The following is a 17,580-nucleotide window of genomic DNA, read 5'->3' on the forward strand; positions in this document are numbered from 1 at the left end:
AAGAAAAGTTCACTTGCTGCAACTAAAATGTCACAACAGCCTCTTAACCATAATTAACCCAAATCATTGTCAGCATAAGTATTCTTGTAAAGGACCACCTATAATGGGGAATTAATAATTTGGTTCAGACTCTGAATTGCATGCAGAATTGCATGCTGACAATATATTTTTGTTATATATATGTACACATTAATACTGTTACTATAGCTATACTATAGCATTAACCAACCCTGACAGGCAAAATATTTATAATTGACTTATTTTATTAATTTTATTAGCCTTTTTAGAGTTTATTTTCATTACTTCTAGAACCATACTTATATCCTGGTTTCAATGTGAACATGAATGCTAAGCACTAGTTAGTGTTACAGTGACAGTGAGGTACGAGACCGTTTAGACATCTCAAGTAATGCAGGGAATAGAGGGAATCAGACCTTAATTATGCAGTGGAAATCTATCACACCTGCTCACATGCCCGTGCTATTAGCCTGTAGAAGTAAAATGAGGAACTGGAGAATTGAATTGATACAGTAGTTACATTTCTCCAGTTCTGTTTCCTCCTTTTTTGTCTTTCCCACTTTGTTTCTGTACTTGGCTGAACTCTGTCCGCAGCTTCACTAACATGTCCCTTACCTTGGATGGGGAACTCTACAGGGTTACAATAACACACTTGTTTCCGTGATAATGGCTGTGGACAGAGGGAAGGCAGAGTGGTCATACACAAAGTGTTAGCCCTTAATGCACTTTTAGTTTCACCTCTCTGTAGTCCTGTTCAAAGTGTCGCAACTGCAAACACTGTTCCAGTTTCAGATGGTGTTTGGACCAGAACTGCTCAAAGGCATTTTCTGTCTCGTCCAGCTGCGCTAACAGCCTAGAAATAGACACACACACACACACACACACACACACACACACACACACACACACACACATGCACACACACACACACACACACACACACACACACACACACACACAAACACACCCAAGCACACAAACACACACAAACACACCCAAGCACACAAACACACAGTGGTAAAACAACATGAAGGTGTAAAAATATAAAATAAACAAACATTTTGTGTGAAAACACTCTCTATTTAAACTAGCATGAAATTTATCTTTTAGTATGCAGGATCATTAGGGCTTAGAACTAATAAATGGCAGATAATAATTGGTATAACTGCTGACTGGGACATCCTTAGAACTAATCCCAGGAACAAAATCAAAGTCAAATAATTAGTATCCACGCACAGTCTGGGAATGTCTGTCAAAGGTGGCTCAAAGTTTCCATTGGTACACAGTGTGTGTGCTGCCAGCTGGCCGGTTGTATAAATGGTTAGAAAAACACATGGTAGCACTTTTACCTTTTCAACGTGTGATGGGTGATCTGTGGTTTTTTTTTTTGCGATAAATAAAAACACCCTTCATGGTCCCTTACCTTTCTACGGTGGTCTGGTTCTCTATTTCGTCTGGGTTGAGTTTGTGGCTCTCTGATTTGGCAGACTGTTCCTTTATACAACCCAGTAATGTTGTTCCCTGCTTTAGTGCTAGTTTCAATTCATCCTATACAAAAAGAACAAAAGAAAACATAGGGTTCTCATATCATTTCTTGCATCTTCAAAAAGGCACACGATGGACATGTGGTCATGTAAGGGTAATCCAGTCTCTACTAGTAGCTGTATGCATTCATATACACACATTGCACACACAGGCAATATTACATGCAATTCTTAGTCAAAAATATTGATACACACTCATAATACATAATTCCACATACATTCTCTAACATGGATCACCATCGTTTTTTGTGCATAAAACGTGCATGTGCGTGCGCACGCGCGTACGTGTCTGTGTGCAGTGCACATGTGTGTGTGTGTGTGCCTTAGTGTGTGCTTTTGTATGTGCATGTCTGCTTGTGTGTGTGTGGGCGGTCCTGAGTGGGTCTGTGTGTGTGGGCCCTTCAATGCACCTTGAGCGTGGTGTGTTTCTCGGTGTGTGCGGCCAGGAGGTCCTTGGTGCACAGCACGTCATTGGGCAGCTCCGTTTCGGCCAGGTCCGTGCCAAACTTCTGCAGCATCTTGGCTGTGGTCTTCACCGTGACGGCAAAGTTCTCGATAGCCTGCGTCAGGTTGGGGTCGGGGGTCAATTTGAATCCTTTCTCTTATGAACCAGAACGGCTGTTTAAAAGATGTTAAAGAAGTTAAAATGCTACAATTCTTGTAACATTGTACATTGTCGCAAAAGGAAATGTAACCATTGTAAAATATAACAACTTGTGTGACATTGTACATCTCTTGTCTTAGGTGTAGGTGTGTGGTGAGGCTTAGGTGTGTGCCGGTCACATTGAACAAGCCTGCCCATGGCTGACTCTTTTCACAGTCAATTTCAAAATCCTAAACATTCAGCATCTGTAGATAGAGTTGATTTTCCTGAATACCTTTAAATAGCGATTATTGATGTTTCACTGTTAGCCTGCAGTCAGTAGACCTGAGAAATTGAGTTATAATCGTGTTTTTCCTTCAGCAGGGAATAGCAGTGAATCCCAACAAAGACGCATTGTGGTGGACATGCACTCTTCCTGGACTCACTGTGCGGTGGTGGATCCACTGGCTGTGGCAGTAGTCCAGGCTTCCTCCGAGCTCACAGGTCAGCTGGCACTTATCCACGTAGCCGTGCAGGTCCGAGAGCGAGTTGAGCATTACGATCTGCAATTCACACCACACACACACACACACACACACACACACACACACACACACACACACACACACACACACACACACACAGTTGCTTATCAAGCAATCTGTCAATAATTGTCAAAACATTGGTATTTAGTTAAGAACAGCCTATAAAAAAGAACATAGAAATTATTAATCTCAAAGTCATTTATTTATGTCACATATTTTAGCAAATGCCACCACAAAGGCATACTCTGTGTGGCTGACATTATTAAAACATGAGTCATTAAGTGGGAAATGGTTTTTGCGAGGGGAAGAGCGACGAAAGTGGTATACATGCAATTCATTGAATTCAGTTTTTAATACAGGACTGGTAGCAAAACATGCTTACCGGTACCTTCATTTTAAAGTCGTCCCTGTGCATCTTGATGCCAATGTCGGCTATGGTCCTCTGCAAGAACCTGGACGGCCTCAACACCAGCACCAGCTGGAGATTCCCAGGAAACGCTCCCTTTGTAAGACACAGGTCAGCCCGTCAATTACAACCACGTCTCCTAAGCTATCCGTCCATCCATCGCTCTATCAATTTACTCCTCCATCCATCTATATATCCATCTATCTATCCATCTATCTAATCATCTATCTATTCATTAAAGCCCCCATTCACTTGTGCATCCATCTTTCTATCTATTTGTAAATGTATCCATCAATTGATTCTTCCATCCATTCATTCTTCCATCCTTCCATTTGGTCTACCACCCTGTCAGAAGTATCAATCATATAGAATGAATATGGAATATGGAAATTTATAAAGCTGAAATGTGTGTATGGTTGTGTGTGTTTATGTGTGTGTGTGTGTGTGTGTGTGTGTGTGTGTGTGTGTGTGTGTGCGCATGTGTGTGCATGTGTTTGGTTGTGTGTGTTTAGTGTGTTTAGTGGTAGCAGAACGATGCTTACAGCTATCCTGGTGAGGGAGGCCTTGACAGACGTCCACTTGTCCTTCCTTCTGTCAATGATGATCACGAAGCCAATGCTGGCGGCGTCCAGGCTAGAGACAGCGGGAAGCAATCAAGGACAATTACCCAACCTGTGTTTGCAGTACTGACACACAGAGAGACGAAACGGACGGACAGACGCGATGACGTGACCCGAAGCCAATTAGGACATTCAAATACAGGATATGGATGGATTGATCGAGTGTACTGATGGATCTGTGTCTGTGTTTTTCTTCATGCACTGGTTTCCCTTTAATATCTTACCTGGGAATGCTGGTCAGATAGGTGACCACATTTAGGAAGTCCTCATCAGGCAGATCGGTAAAATCGGTGTACTCTGGGAACGTGATAATGGGGGCGCCATCTTTGCCCCGCCCTCCTACAAAAATACATAGGGGAGAGTGGGGTAAGTTGTGCCAGTGGGGAAGTAGTGCCACCCCTTGTTTCTAGAAAACCATAGAAAAAATTGGTCATGTGACCACATATTTTTGAAGAGCCATCCATTAGACTCATCCTGCAAAGAAGGGAGACACATGGAATGAGAGGTTTGCACATTTAAGCTCAAAAAACGTTTTTTGCCTTTCAAAGTAAAATTTCTACGATCAAGGTTTTTTGATTGTTGCGTCTGAACAATTATAGACAAGTTTGAAAACATTTGACACATGTTTTAGTGCTTTAGTATGCTACACTATGAGTCTATACAGTTAGCACAATGTTATCCCTAAACTGCTGAATCATGCTAGTGTAACAAGTGTTGTATGTTGTATTATAGATTCCGCCCCGATTCATTTATTGGTTTAGTTTTATTGTATTACCCGTTGTGGTGTTTGTGTTTTATTTTGAAAAGTCTTGGGAGTTCGCGCTGTGTCTGTAACGCCGGTTGACGCAACGTCCGGTTGTCTGTTGTCAACCGGATAATTGGTGAGTCGCGCTCCTCGTGGCTCCTGTGTCATATGTTGATACTATTCTGTTTAATTGTATATATTGCCGCCATACTGTCATTAAAATGTGTTTTATACGATGGATGACAATGTACATTGCGAGGGTGGGGGGTAGTGTCAGCCGATGTGTGGGATGCCCGTTGATATATCTCATCCGACCACGTTGTGTTCAGGTTCCCACAAGTGTATCTGACGGCGGCTGTGCCCCCTACTGTTTCTGTGTGACACAGGTGGGTCGCTGTATGTACATTTCCCATTGGAGGTTTCTTTGTATGTTTTATTTCTGTGTTTTTTATTGAGATTTTATAAACGTTTATATTATTAATACGTCCGGTGGTCTGTTGTCAACCTGATAATTGGTGGGTCACCGAGAAAATAAAAGTGCTTGAGTGGAGATCAACCCTGTGTCCTACTTCTCCGTCTTCACATGATGGAGGCTGTTTGAATGAGGCCGGTTACAGTGGTGCCGTGACCCGGATCGTCGCTGCTCTTCAGCATCATCATCGCAAGAGTGGTGGACTGACGCCATTCGGTCACAGGAGGTTGTACAATAGAAGAAAAAAACACAACGCAGATAAGAAGTAGGACTCTTAAAGGGATAATATATATAATTTTGTTTGATCTCCAGGTGTGGTAACATTCAGGAAACATTGTTGTGATGCGTGGACAATTTCAAATAGTGATTTAAGAATAATCTATTTTATAGAAATTCAGTTTTTCACATGGTTTATTAATTTTATTATTATCATCGATCTTGGTGGAATATATCCAAATGAGTGTTTCAATTGACATGGACGGTAACGGTAGCTCAAGTGATCTCGGCTGGGACAGAGAGCTCGATGAGAGTGGTGGGGCTCCTCAGGGTCGTAGGGGCGTGTCTACATATGATGTGGGGACACCAGCTTTTTGTTCAACGCGCGCTAAAGACCAGTTGCCAACCAGCAATCCACCAACATTGTCATGTGTTCCCAATGCAGGGGACCCGGCCATGGGTGTGTTGATTTCAAATATTGCACAGCAAGTAGGCCAGGAAATCAGAGACCAGTTGAGCGGTGCGGGGGTGGGAGGAGCTAGTGGCGCCCGGGTACAATGTGGGGCGGACCAAACAGCCGGTGAGCCCACCTATGTTAACCTGACTGGTGCTCGGTTGGTCATGCAGGCGGATGTGAAAGAACCACCCGTGTTCCGGGGAGATGGGTCAGATAAATTCACAGTTGATGATTGGCAGGAGATGATGGAGGTATATCTCCAGAGACGAGCAGTGCCCCTGTCCGAGCAGCACACTGAAGTAATGTGCAGGTTGATGGGTAAAGCTAGAGATGTTGTAAAAATAACCCTGCGGAGCAGCGTGGGGTTACAAACACAAAGCGACCCAAAGTTAATTTTTGATGTGCTTAAGCGACATTTCGGTGGGTACTCATCATCCGCTATGCCTATGGCCGATTTTTACAACACAATTCCGGTTGCCAGCGAAACTCCAATGGCTTACTGGTTGAGGTTGAACAAAGCAGCTGATGCTGCCGCGGAGGCTCTTGAGCGATCGGGCCGACGTACTCACGACCCATGTCAGGAGTTACCAATGATGTTTGTTAAATACTGCCCAGACCCTGCGCTCTCCGCCATGTTTAAATTCAAAGCGCCCCAGCATTGGACAGCCGGTGAAATACAAGAGCATCTCGACCGCCATCACATTGAGATGGGGACAACACACACTAGGCGTGTGGGGATTCACACCCAAGCGCCAGCGTTCAATGGCTCGGATGCTCAGCAGGACAGGAACGGCAACATGGAAAAGGAAAGTGGGGTGATGGAAAAGTCCAGATGTGATGAGGGCTGTATGGAAATGCTGGTCAACATTTTAGACCGAGTTCTTTCTCAAAACAAACAAGAAACCAACAGGCCCATAAACACACAGACACATGGACCTGGTGCCCAAAATCAGATGCAGGCTCAGTTATGTAAAGTCTGCAAGTCCGCTGAGCATACCACCACCGAGCACTGCAGGAAAGAACGCTTGTGCTTGTCGTGTTTTCAGCCAAACCACGTGATTCGAAACTGCCCAAACCGTCCCCCTCGCCGCGGTCAGAATACCTTGCCTCAACATGACTCGGCTGAGTTAAACTAGTAGGCCCGTGCCTCGGGGGTACAGGTGCGGGTGGTGTCAGCGAGAACCCCATCAATGATATTAGACAGCACTACCTGGAGGCATGCGCCGGGGCTCCGGCGGGTGCACACATTATCGCACAGAACACACAGAGGATTGGGCCTTATGATGAGCTGTTTTATACCCCAGTCAGGATCAACCAATATCAGGTCAAGGGTATGCTAGACTCAGGTTCCATGGCGTGTACTCTCAGTGAGCAAGTGGAACAGCAGATGTTGGTCAACAAGTTGCTGCCCGCGGAGACTGCGATGAAAGAGGAGGTAGTGCTGGTAGGCTGTGGGGGAGTAAAGACTACGGCGAAGCGCATGTATGAGGTAGAGATGGAACTCTATGGTGTAAAATGCATAGTGCCCATTCTTGTAGTACCAGGCCAGCGTGACGAGTTGATAATCGGATCTAACGTTATCCGGTACCTTACCCACCAGCTGAAGTCGACCGATGACTACTGGCGCATGGTGTCCCAAGGCGGTGTACCCAAGCAGTGTGAGCAGTTCCTCGACCTACTGACTAGCTCTTGTCGTTGGAGGGGTGGGAATGCTCCGGAGAAAATAGGGACCTTAAAGTTGGGACAGGCAGTCACGTTATTGGCTAGGACCGAGCATTTGGTTTGGGGGAGGTTACCCAAAAATGTTCCGATGTCGCCGGGTAGCGCAGTCATTGTGGAGCCGACCACGTCCAAGTCTATGCCTCGTAACATTCTGGTTGCCCGCGTTCTCGCGTCCATGTGGGGGGATGGATGGGTGGCTATGAAGGTTACCAACTTAGCTGACAAACCCATAGTGCTGAGAAGGAACTGCAAATTAGCGGATGTGTCCCCCTGCTTAGCAGTGGAAGATTTTGATGTTGTCCAGGGCATCGGCAGGGTTGAAAGAGGGAGTTCCGAGGGTGGAGTTGTTGAGAGCCAGGTTGGGGAACTCAAGGAGCGTCTGCAGCAGGCCGGACTCACTGGTGTTGATATAGACGGATGTGACGCAAGTCCAGAAGGCAGGGAGAAGTTAGTTAAACTGCTCGAACAATACAATGATGTCTTTTCAAAACACACTTTGGATTGTGGCCAGGCCAAGGATTTTACCCACCGAATACGGCTGACAGATGACAGGCCGTTCCGATTGCCGTACCGTCGGGTGCCCCCGGCCCAGTACCAAAAGCTGCGGCAGGTACTCTCGGAGATGGAGGAGCAGGAGATTATCCAAAAGTCTACTAGTGAGTATGCGTCTCTGCTAGTGTTGGTTTGGAAAAAAGATGGAAGTTTGAGGTTGTGCACGGATTTTAGGTGGCTAAACGCGCGCACCCTTAAGGATGCACATCCGCTCCCGCATCAAGCCGACTGTTTAGCTGCGCTGGGCGGCAATGCCTACTTTAGCACAATGGACCTGACCTCCGGGTTTTACAATATTCCCGTTGAGGAGGGTGACAAAAAGTACACAGCATTCACAACTCCAATGGGGCTCTATGAGTACAACAGGATGCCCATGGGGCTTTGCAACAGCCCTGCATCATTTATGCGCATGATGCTTAGCATCTTTGGGGATTTGAACTTCAGCAGTCTGTTGTGTTACCTCGATGACCTGCTTGTGTTTGCCCCGACAGAGAAGGAAGCATTAGAGAGACTGGAAGTGGTTTTTCAACGACTAAGGCAGTACCATTTGAAGTTGAGCCCCAAAAAGTGCTATTTACTGCGGTCTTCCATCAAGTTCCTAGGACATATTGTAGATGGAAATGGAGTGTCCGTAGACCCATCAAAGGTGGAGGCCATTCAAAAAATGAACAAGGCACATTTGATGGAGAATGACGGTTGCACACCCTCGGTGAAGAGAATAAAGTCGTTTCTAGGCATGGTATTTTACTACCAACATTTCAACCCAAATTGTTCGGCCGTAGCCAAACCACTTTTCGCACTTACGGGTGGACAAAAGAGGCGGGGAAGGACGAAAAAGAACTCGAAGGTGGGGTCATATCGCCGGCTTGTCCCAGCTGATTGGACTGATGAGTGCGACAGGGCAGTGGAGAGTTTGAAGAACAGTTTGCTAAACTGTGTTGTTCTGTCGCACCCAAACTTCACCCGACCCCTTATTTTGTCGATTGACGCGTCATTAGATGGCCTAGGAGCCGTATTGTCACAGGTGCCAGAAGGCGAGGAGAAAGCACGCCCCATTGCTTTCGCAAGTAAAACCCTCAGTAGTTCGCAAAAGAATTACCCGGCCCATCGGCTCGAATTCTTGGCACTCAAGTGGAGTGTGTGTGACAAGTTTAGTCACTAGTTGAGGGGAACCCATTTTACAGTATGGACGGACAACAACCCCCTCACCTATATCTTGACCAAACCCAAACTTGACGCGTGCGAGCAACGGTGGGTGTCCAAACTAGCACCGTACACATTCGACTTGAAACACATTGCGGGCACGAAAAATGTTGTCGCGGACATGCTCAGCAGGGACCCTTTCGCTAGGCCAGTGAGTCATAGGCTCATCACAGAACAGTATCACCATTTACTGACAGAGGCAGAGGATGTCGATTATGATGGCATCCAAGATACTTTCCGGTTGAAAGCCTTGTGCCAGCAGGTGGGGGAACCAGAGTGTAGTGAAGTGTCTAGCCGGCATGGGTCACCTGGGAGTTGGGACAGCGGCGCCGTTAGGGCGGTCTTAGAGTGTCATGATCAATGGGATGTGGCTGTGGGGTCAAGGGCGGTGGAGTTGGCACAGTCAGTACAAGGACTAGTACCGCCAGGACAGGACTCACTGCCAGTATTCACACTCGATGAGCTCCAGCGTTGCCAGGAGCATGACGATACAATCTCTAGGATTGTGCCGTTTGTCATCCGCAGGAGGCGCCCATCGAGGCGAGAGAGAGCCAGGTTTAGTGCTAGGGACCTAGCGCTAATGAAGCAGTGGGAAAGGCTCAAAGTGCACGATGGTGTCCTGTACCGGGTCATTAAGGACCAGTTTACCAAGCAAAGAAGGCAACAGTTTGTTCTACCTGAGAGTTTGAAAGAAAAGGCGTTGCATGGTTTGCACAACACAGCAGGGCATCAGGGACAGGCTAGAACGTTACACCTGGCCAGGCAACGTTTCTTTTGGCCCAAAATGGAGCAGGATGTTAAAGAATACGTTAAGTGTTGCCCAAGGTGTATCCTAGCTAAGACCCCTGAGCCTTCGGCTCGCGCCCCGCTTGAAAGTATCAGGACTTCTGCCCCTATGGAGCTAGTCTGTTTAGATTTCTGGAGTGCGGAGGACAACAAACAGCAATCAGTAGATGTTCTGGTAGTCACGGATCATTTCACTAAGTTGGCGCACGCATTCCCATGCATGAATCAGACAGCAAAGCAAGTGGCTAAGAAACTGTGGGACCATGTCTTCTGTGTGTATGGGTTTCCTGAGCGTATACATACTGACCAAGGGGCTAATTTTGAAAGCGAGCTTATCGCAGAGCTACTTAGGCTTGCAGGGGTCACAAAGTCTCGTACTACTGCTTACCATCCCATGGGTAACGGGGGGACAGAACGCTTCAACCGCACGTTGGGCTCAATGCTGCGGTCTCTTCCCTTGAGGGAGAAGGACAAGTGGCCGCAGCAGATACAAACACTTACGTTTGCGTATAACGCCACGGTGCACGAAACGACAGGGTATGCCCCATTCCAGCTCATGTTTGGCCGAGTCCCAAGGCTCCCTGTGGATGTCATGTTCAAACGTGTACTGCATGACCCAGTAGTTGTGGACTACAAGAACTATGTGCGTACTCTAGTTTCACATCTTCATGAGGCGGCTGGTATTGCACAGGAACACGCAGTGAAAGAACAGGACAGACAGGCCAAGGGCTACAATAGGAAAGTCAAGGGAACTTGTATTGACGTGGGCGCTAGGGTGCTTATTGCCAATAAGGGAGTGTTGGGAAAGAGGAAATTGGCCGATAAGTGGAGCCCCAGGGTGTACACGGTCAGGGACAGGAATTCGCATACTCACACGTACCGGGTGGAAAATGACGAAGGCGATGTCAGAGTAGTGCATCGCAATTTGATTTTGGACATCAGTTTTCTCCCTGTGGGGGAAGATGTGGAGCAAGGGGATACAAGTATCGATCTGGATGGGGACGAATCAGAGTCCGGACCATTAGATCAGGGACACAGTTATTCCTCTAGTGTACATGATGTGGATTTGACAGTGAGCCAAGAAAGTCAGGTTGAGGACTCCTCTGTGGAAACTGACTCGGAGTCATCTATCATGTCTGAGGCGCAGGTGGGAGTGGTTGGTGGTCGCTTGCACACGTCGGACATGAGTAGTGATGAAGTGTCAGAGTCGCAACAGGCAGAGCAGAGTGGTTTAAATGTTCATGCCCCTCGTTTTGTGTCCAGTTCTATGCCTTCATTTGGGGGTGACGGTTGTGATATTTCCACAACGTTGCAGGATGTTGCAAGTTCCCGTAGGGGGAGGGTTAGAAAACCAGTTCACCGACTGATAGAATCAATGGGGCAGGTTATGGTTGCGTGATACCATAGGATTTATTTTTATTTATTTTTTTTTCTCTCCTTTTTGATGTTGGTGTGATCCACTCTCAGTGGGGGAGGCAGTGGGCTTGGCGTGGGATACAGCACCTAGGCGGGGTGGGACATTTTGTGTGGTGTAACAGGCAGCACATTATTTCACAGGTGGGGTAGTGACTGGCTATAGTCTTCCCCTGGTCTACTGGTGTAGGCGGCCTCGGGCTTGAGGGTGGGACCAGTGGTTCCGCCGTATGTCCTTGCCGGGTGGGTGCGGGTGTCCGTGAGTCTGCTGTGGTGTGATGTGATTTTGGCGGAATCTAGGAGGGGTGAATGTAACAAGTGTTGTATGTTGTATTATAGATTCCGCCCCAATTCATTTATTGGTTTAGTTTTATTGTATTACCCGTTGTGGTGTTTGTGTTTTATTTTGAAAAGTCTTGGGAGTTCGCGCTGTGTCTGTAACGCCGGTTGACGCAACGTCCGGTTGTCTGTTGTCAACCGGATAATTGGTGAGTCGCGCTCCTCGTGGCTCCTGTGTCATATGTTGATACTATTCTGTTTAATTGTATATATACAATTACTACTGTCATTAAAATGTGTTTTATACGATGGATGACAATGTACATTGCGAGGGTGGGGGGTAGTGTCAGCCGATGTGTGGGATGCCCGTTGATATATCTCATCCGACCACGTTGTGTTCAGGTTCCCACAAGTGTATCTGACGGCGGCTGTGCCCCCTACTGTTTCTGTGTGACACAGGTGGGTCACTGTATGTACATTTCCCATTGGAGGTTTCTTTGTATGTTTTATTTCTGTGTTTTTTATTGAGATTTTATAAACGTTTATATTATTAATACGTCCGGTGGTCTGTTGTCAACCGGATAATTGGTGGGTCACCGAGAAAATAAAAGTGCTTGAGTGGAGATCAACCCTGTGTCCTACTTCTCCGTCTTCACATGATGGAGGCTGTTTGAATGAGGTCGGTTACACTAGTTTTGCAAAATGGTAGGGTTGGGGTGAGTTTTGCCAACCTTTTGAAAACCTACTACAACAGAGCGACGGATGGTTGGCATTTATGCCTGCAATGACACCCACACACATCACATCAGGTTTCAGAGCAACGGGCATATTTCCGTTGAACAGGGATATCTTCCTGACCGGTCTGACCTGCCTGTACCATCACACAAGGAGCCAACCAATGCCACAGGTCAAAGATCTGTCTGCCAGTGACTTTGTCATTGTGAGCTTTGCAGATAAAACTACAACCTATAATTACGTTGGATTGGTGGAGAAGGTTGATGATGCCGACATCAGTGCAAAATTTCAAAGTTGTAAGAGGTGGATGGAAAGCCCATCTTCACATTTAAAGACAATCCCTAGAGGTGATGTGCTCCGAAAACTACCAACACCAAAAAATCTTGGTGGTACAGCCAGAAGGGAGGAGAAGTTCATATTCCCCTGCAGCATCGACAAGGGGAATGTTAAGCAGTAGGCCGGATCTGTGGTTTTCAGTCAATTACGGCCTGATTTTGAATTTAATTTTGTTCTTGTTTTCTTTCTCATTTTGTTCTTTTGTTCTTGTCTTCTTCTTGGTGTAGAAGAAAAGATGTTCAGCATTATCCTGGTTGGAACCCTATATTTACTTTAAATAAACCTTAAATTAGTCATTTTCTAATGGATTTGTCTTGCTTTTATATAGCATTACAGTTTATGAGATATATATTAATGGCACAATTTACCCCAACGTATTCTCTCCAAAGGCACAACTTACCCTGCACCGGGGGCAAGTTGTGCCATGAGACCACTTTTTTTCTGAAAGCTATATTTCTTAAACAGTTTATTTCAGATCCATAGTTATTGTTGCCAGGGATGCACCACATCCTGAAATATACATACATATTTCATTTGGAGACATTACTGTCATGGCCTCACTTTAAAGTCACTTTGGGTAAAAAGTGGCACTACTCACCCCACTCTCCCCTATGAAGCAAAGGTTTTTTTAATGAAACATCCCAGGGACTAATATTGAAGAAGACAGATATCTAGCCCATGGAGACGAGGTATGCTAATGTATGATTCTGTTTTTTTCTTTTCAAATCCATGCTGTTTGCATAAAGTAATCACCAGATGGCAGCATTGAGCTTATTAATTTTACCTTTCCAGCGGTTTGTGCAAGGATAAAATCGTCCATTGAAATACATCGATACAAATAAATTGTTGAAAGCGGCAAAGGGTTGAAACATCTATATTAAAATTAAAAAAAGGTTTATTTCTACTTCTGTCAGACAATATCCTTGAAATAGAGAAACGACATTATTTATAGCATCAATCTCTGTCAAGCTTTTGTCAGCCCTCCATTTGTCTACTGTTAAATTCACAACCTAAAGCCCAACCTGCATGCCTGCAAGGTAAACAGACAAACATGTGCAACTGTAGATGGGAGGGCCTTCATCCCAAGGCCCTGGAACTGTCAAACTAAAATCATACTAAACAATGACCCTTATCTCATCGTCTCCACTCATACAGTATAAAACTAATTTTCCCACATACAAAATGGAGAATTCACTCTTAAAGGTCTGGTTCGGATTGGCCCTTTGCTTACGGGCAAATCTCCCTGCACGTGAATGCATGAGAACACAAGCACATACATAAAAGCTCACTGCATTCATAAGGGCCATGTAAGGTCAACAGACTGGGATTCTGCCATGAGGCAGTCCAGAAGCAAAGGAGGAAAATAAAGACTACCGTACTATAGCAAAAATACTTTTGGGATTTTTTGTGTGAAGCTATTGCTGAGGTTGAATCCGATAACAGGACACCAAATACACCAGAATCTAATCAGACGCTCTTGCCCGGTCTGTGTGTCTTAAACACTGACACAATGCAACTCACATACACGTATCTCCGGAAAGAGCTGTGCTGATCATTTTTTTGTGAACCACGGGGTTAACTGGAGTTGGGAATTGTCCTAAACTGTGATACACTTCCTCTTCCACCCTCACTGCCGTGACTACACTAACCTAGTTAACGATCAGAGCTTATTATATTTTTTTTCCAGTGAAATATAATAACTGTGTTATATTATATTAGGTTATTGTTCACCCCGAGTCAAGTATCTGTTTAGTAATGGACCATTGCTTTGTGCACTTTATCCACACTGATGTTAAAGCTATTGGAAAACAATATGGCCCACAATGCACCACAATGTTGATGATGATTGTTGATGCAAAGGTGGCAGGTTTATTTTGTCCACATTTTATACATTTTTCTCAGTATTTATCAACCTTTTTTTATGAGGGATGCTAGGAATTGTAATCATTAATTGTGTACATTTTCTGTGAGATGGTCACCCATGGGATATGTCACCCAAGTGTGGCACAATAACTCTTATCAGTAGCACTTATCAGAGTGGGTTGAATGGAATGAGCAAGAACAACAGAAAACTAAACTAAAATCACATAAAAACACAAAAAAATAGGCTTGTGTGTTTCCTTAACAGCAGAGATGCGATCCCCATGAATCCTGGACAGCCAAGACTATCGGCCTGGCCACGGAATCAACAGAACCCGGCAATGAAAACCTCAAGGGTGACATTTGATCTAAATATAGACAGAGAGACCTACGACAGCGCGTGCACTCAGAGAGAGCGGAACCATCCGCCTCTAGTGATTGTCACGTACCTGACAGCATGGCAAACTGGCGATGCAGCTGCTCGATGATGTCCACAGCCAGCAGGGGCCTGATCTCCTGCTGCATGATCTCATCTGAGAGAGAGAGTGAGAGAGAGAGAGAGAGAGAGAGAGAGAGAGAGAGAGAGAAAGGTAAACACCATGCTAACATATGCTCAAAGCGATTTTTAGCCCATACACACAGAGGCAAAGCTCCACAAACACAGATGGGATTGATGATTGTCTTGCTGCTGCTGTGATTTACCACAATACAATTAGCAAGGTTAGGAAAACTTAAAGGACCATACCGGTCTGGGTGATCAAACCATCGTCACTGTCTCCCCTGGCTTCATTGAACATCCGTTACCGTTACCGGCAAAACTACTTCCATGTACCGATTCCGTCGTAGGCTGTGGGGAATGTAAACAATGGCAAGATAGCACAGTCGTCTTTAAACCAATGTACGTCTGTTAGAACAGAGTTTGTGGACAAAGTAACAGTGAATCGCTTTACAAGTGCGTCACCAAAATGTGTTATCACAAAGATAAAAGTGCACTTTCAAAGCAGGCGGTTGCAGGCTTACTGATCTTCAGCAGAATCTGTACAATATTTTCGCCAAATTAAATTGGTAATGAATATCTCACTAAAGCCAGGAGAGAAGACTACAATGGATGGATCACCCAGATTGGCATTGTCCTTGAAGATCATGACATCCTCCTCATCTATACACAATGTTGAAGGCGTGGTCTGTACTCGCAAAGAAGATAAAGTCATAGACAGGGCAAAAAACGAGTATTACTCATTTCTATCAGTCTCTATCACGGTATCGCATATCCTATGGGATTCAAAAGCCCACAATAGGACAGTGCGATGACGTGCATAAAACCCACATCAGTACCTCATGATAGATGTTGATAACCAGAGTTGACCAACTCTGGCTGCTAGGAGACAGTAACTTACTCTTCATATTAATTTCTCCCAGTGCACAGTGAGAACCATAGCTTTCAGACAACACAACTGATTAAGTAGGCCCAATAAAACGTTCTGTTCAATAGACACTGTTTACATTTCCATCTGGACAACTCTTGATAAATATGACAGTGGTAAATGTGCTTCATTGTAACATTTATTGGGAAGATACAATAAAAGCAGTGAAACCAGATACGTCTACAACCGATAGCCGAGGTACGGCTTGGGGTTGATAAATGCATAAAAGTGCAGCCGTAACAGCAGCGGGACATAATGAAGGTGAGTTTGTGTTGGATATTAGCGCCTGCCAAATGTGAGAAAGTATGGTTGGATGTAGGCTTTATAGTACAGTAGCGGATACGTGGCTACACGACCCTTTGCTGCTCCTGGATAGGGAGTCAAAACCTGCCATATAGGGCCATATAGTCACCTGCCATATAGTGAACCCACATGTTCCTCAGTGTTAATGGGAGTATGATGAACTTTTGTGTGGTGAGTCACAACCAACTTGATATACAAATACAGTAATAAGCTATGAGATACCATCAAAAACATGCGTTTCCATGTGGTTTTGGTAAAGCTAGACTTTTTCATATTTTTCTTACCAGGACTACATAACTGCATGATTCTGCCATTTTTGTCACTTCCAAGCTAGTAAAATATGTAGCCAGGATGCTCCACTACTTTAAATGTGGGCTACAACATTTAATCATTTATTTGATTGAACATTTTATAGAAAGCAATCTGAGAACTAAAGAACACCAGTGAAAATGTTGATAGAAAGCTAGCCAGTAACATGCGGCACCATCTAAAGGAAACCATATAAGAAAATCATGTTTCTTTTCTTTATTCCTTTGCTTAAAAAATAGTCTTCTTAAAAATGCCATTCAGATTCCACATCAGGCCCATAAGAAATAAACGCTAGATACAAACCCTTTACACTTAAATATGAAGGCAACCTGGCTCTCATTTTGCACTACAGCATTATTTTGCCTTAGGCAAAGAGAGATGAAGAGTTATTTGACATGCCCTCCCTATAGATGTTTCTATACTCTAAGTGTGTGTCGCTTCACCACTGCTGCATCAGCCGTTTTGTATAACTGTTCTTGCGTGTCCAAGTGTTCTTATGGGATAACTCATGATTACAAAGCGTCACTCTCTTAAAGTAATGGCCTAAGTCATATTTTCAAGTTGTTCAGAAAACAGAAAAAAAACCTGAACCATATATAGTATATATATGGTATATAATACTCTATATATGTTTTTTTTATCAGTTTTTTCTGTTTTCTGAACAACTTGAAAATATGACTTAGGCCATTACTTTAAGAGGGTGACGAAAGATAACTATGACCAGCCTTGAAATTGCATCTTGGTTTTTGTGTGTTTGTGTGTGTGTGTGTGTGTGTGTGTGTGTGTGTGTGTGTGTGTGTGTGTGTGTGTGTGTGTGTGTGTGTGTGTGTGTGTTTGCGTCTGCGTGTGTGTAACGACCCTACCCTGCTCTATTAATCACAGGGTCATCCTAAACCCTGAGGCACTGACTTTTCTTCAAGGAACAGAACCTCTCTCTGTGGCAGCACATGAAGAAACAGATGAGTACATATCACGAATACATTAGAAGAACAGACCACACAATTTCACCCCCTTAAGTAAGAAGAATAAGGGGGCAGGACCATCAATACAAC

The 17,580-nt window shown here is 44.8% G+C and overlaps 1 protein-coding gene across 4 annotated transcripts in view; it reads right to left on the reverse strand.

The window, feature by feature from the left end:
* The window catches only part of mcf2l2 (MCF.2 cell line derived transforming sequence-like 2), a 77,756-nt gene that overhangs the window by 49,124 nt on the left and 11,052 nt on the right, over positions 1-17,580 (reverse strand). For 3 of the 4 annotated variants that reach the window (XM_084473178.1, XM_084473176.1, XM_084473179.1), the window contains exons 2-9: positions 14,942-15,025; positions 3,941-4,055; positions 3,639-3,729; positions 3,073-3,192; positions 2,592-2,708; positions 1,973-2,122; positions 1,442-1,566; positions 757-871 (exon numbers count right to left, since the gene is read on the reverse strand). In XM_084473178.1, the coding sequence (XP_084329304.1) occupies positions 757-871; positions 1,442-1,566; positions 1,973-2,122; positions 2,592-2,708; positions 3,073-3,192; positions 3,639-3,729; positions 3,941-4,055; positions 14,942-15,025 (917 nt within the window). The remainder of the gene's footprint in view (positions 1-756; positions 872-1,441; positions 1,567-1,972; positions 2,123-2,591; positions 2,709-3,072; positions 3,193-3,638; positions 3,730-3,940; positions 4,056-14,941; positions 15,026-17,580) is intronic. The other variant, XM_084473177.1, reaches the window with a different exon arrangement.

The sequence above is a fragment of the Micromesistius poutassou genome, assembly GCF_964030765.1.
Source record: "Micromesistius poutassou genome assembly, chromosome: 9".
In the NCBI taxonomy this organism is placed as follows: Eukaryota; Metazoa; Chordata; class Actinopteri; order Gadiformes; family Gadidae; genus Micromesistius; species Micromesistius poutassou.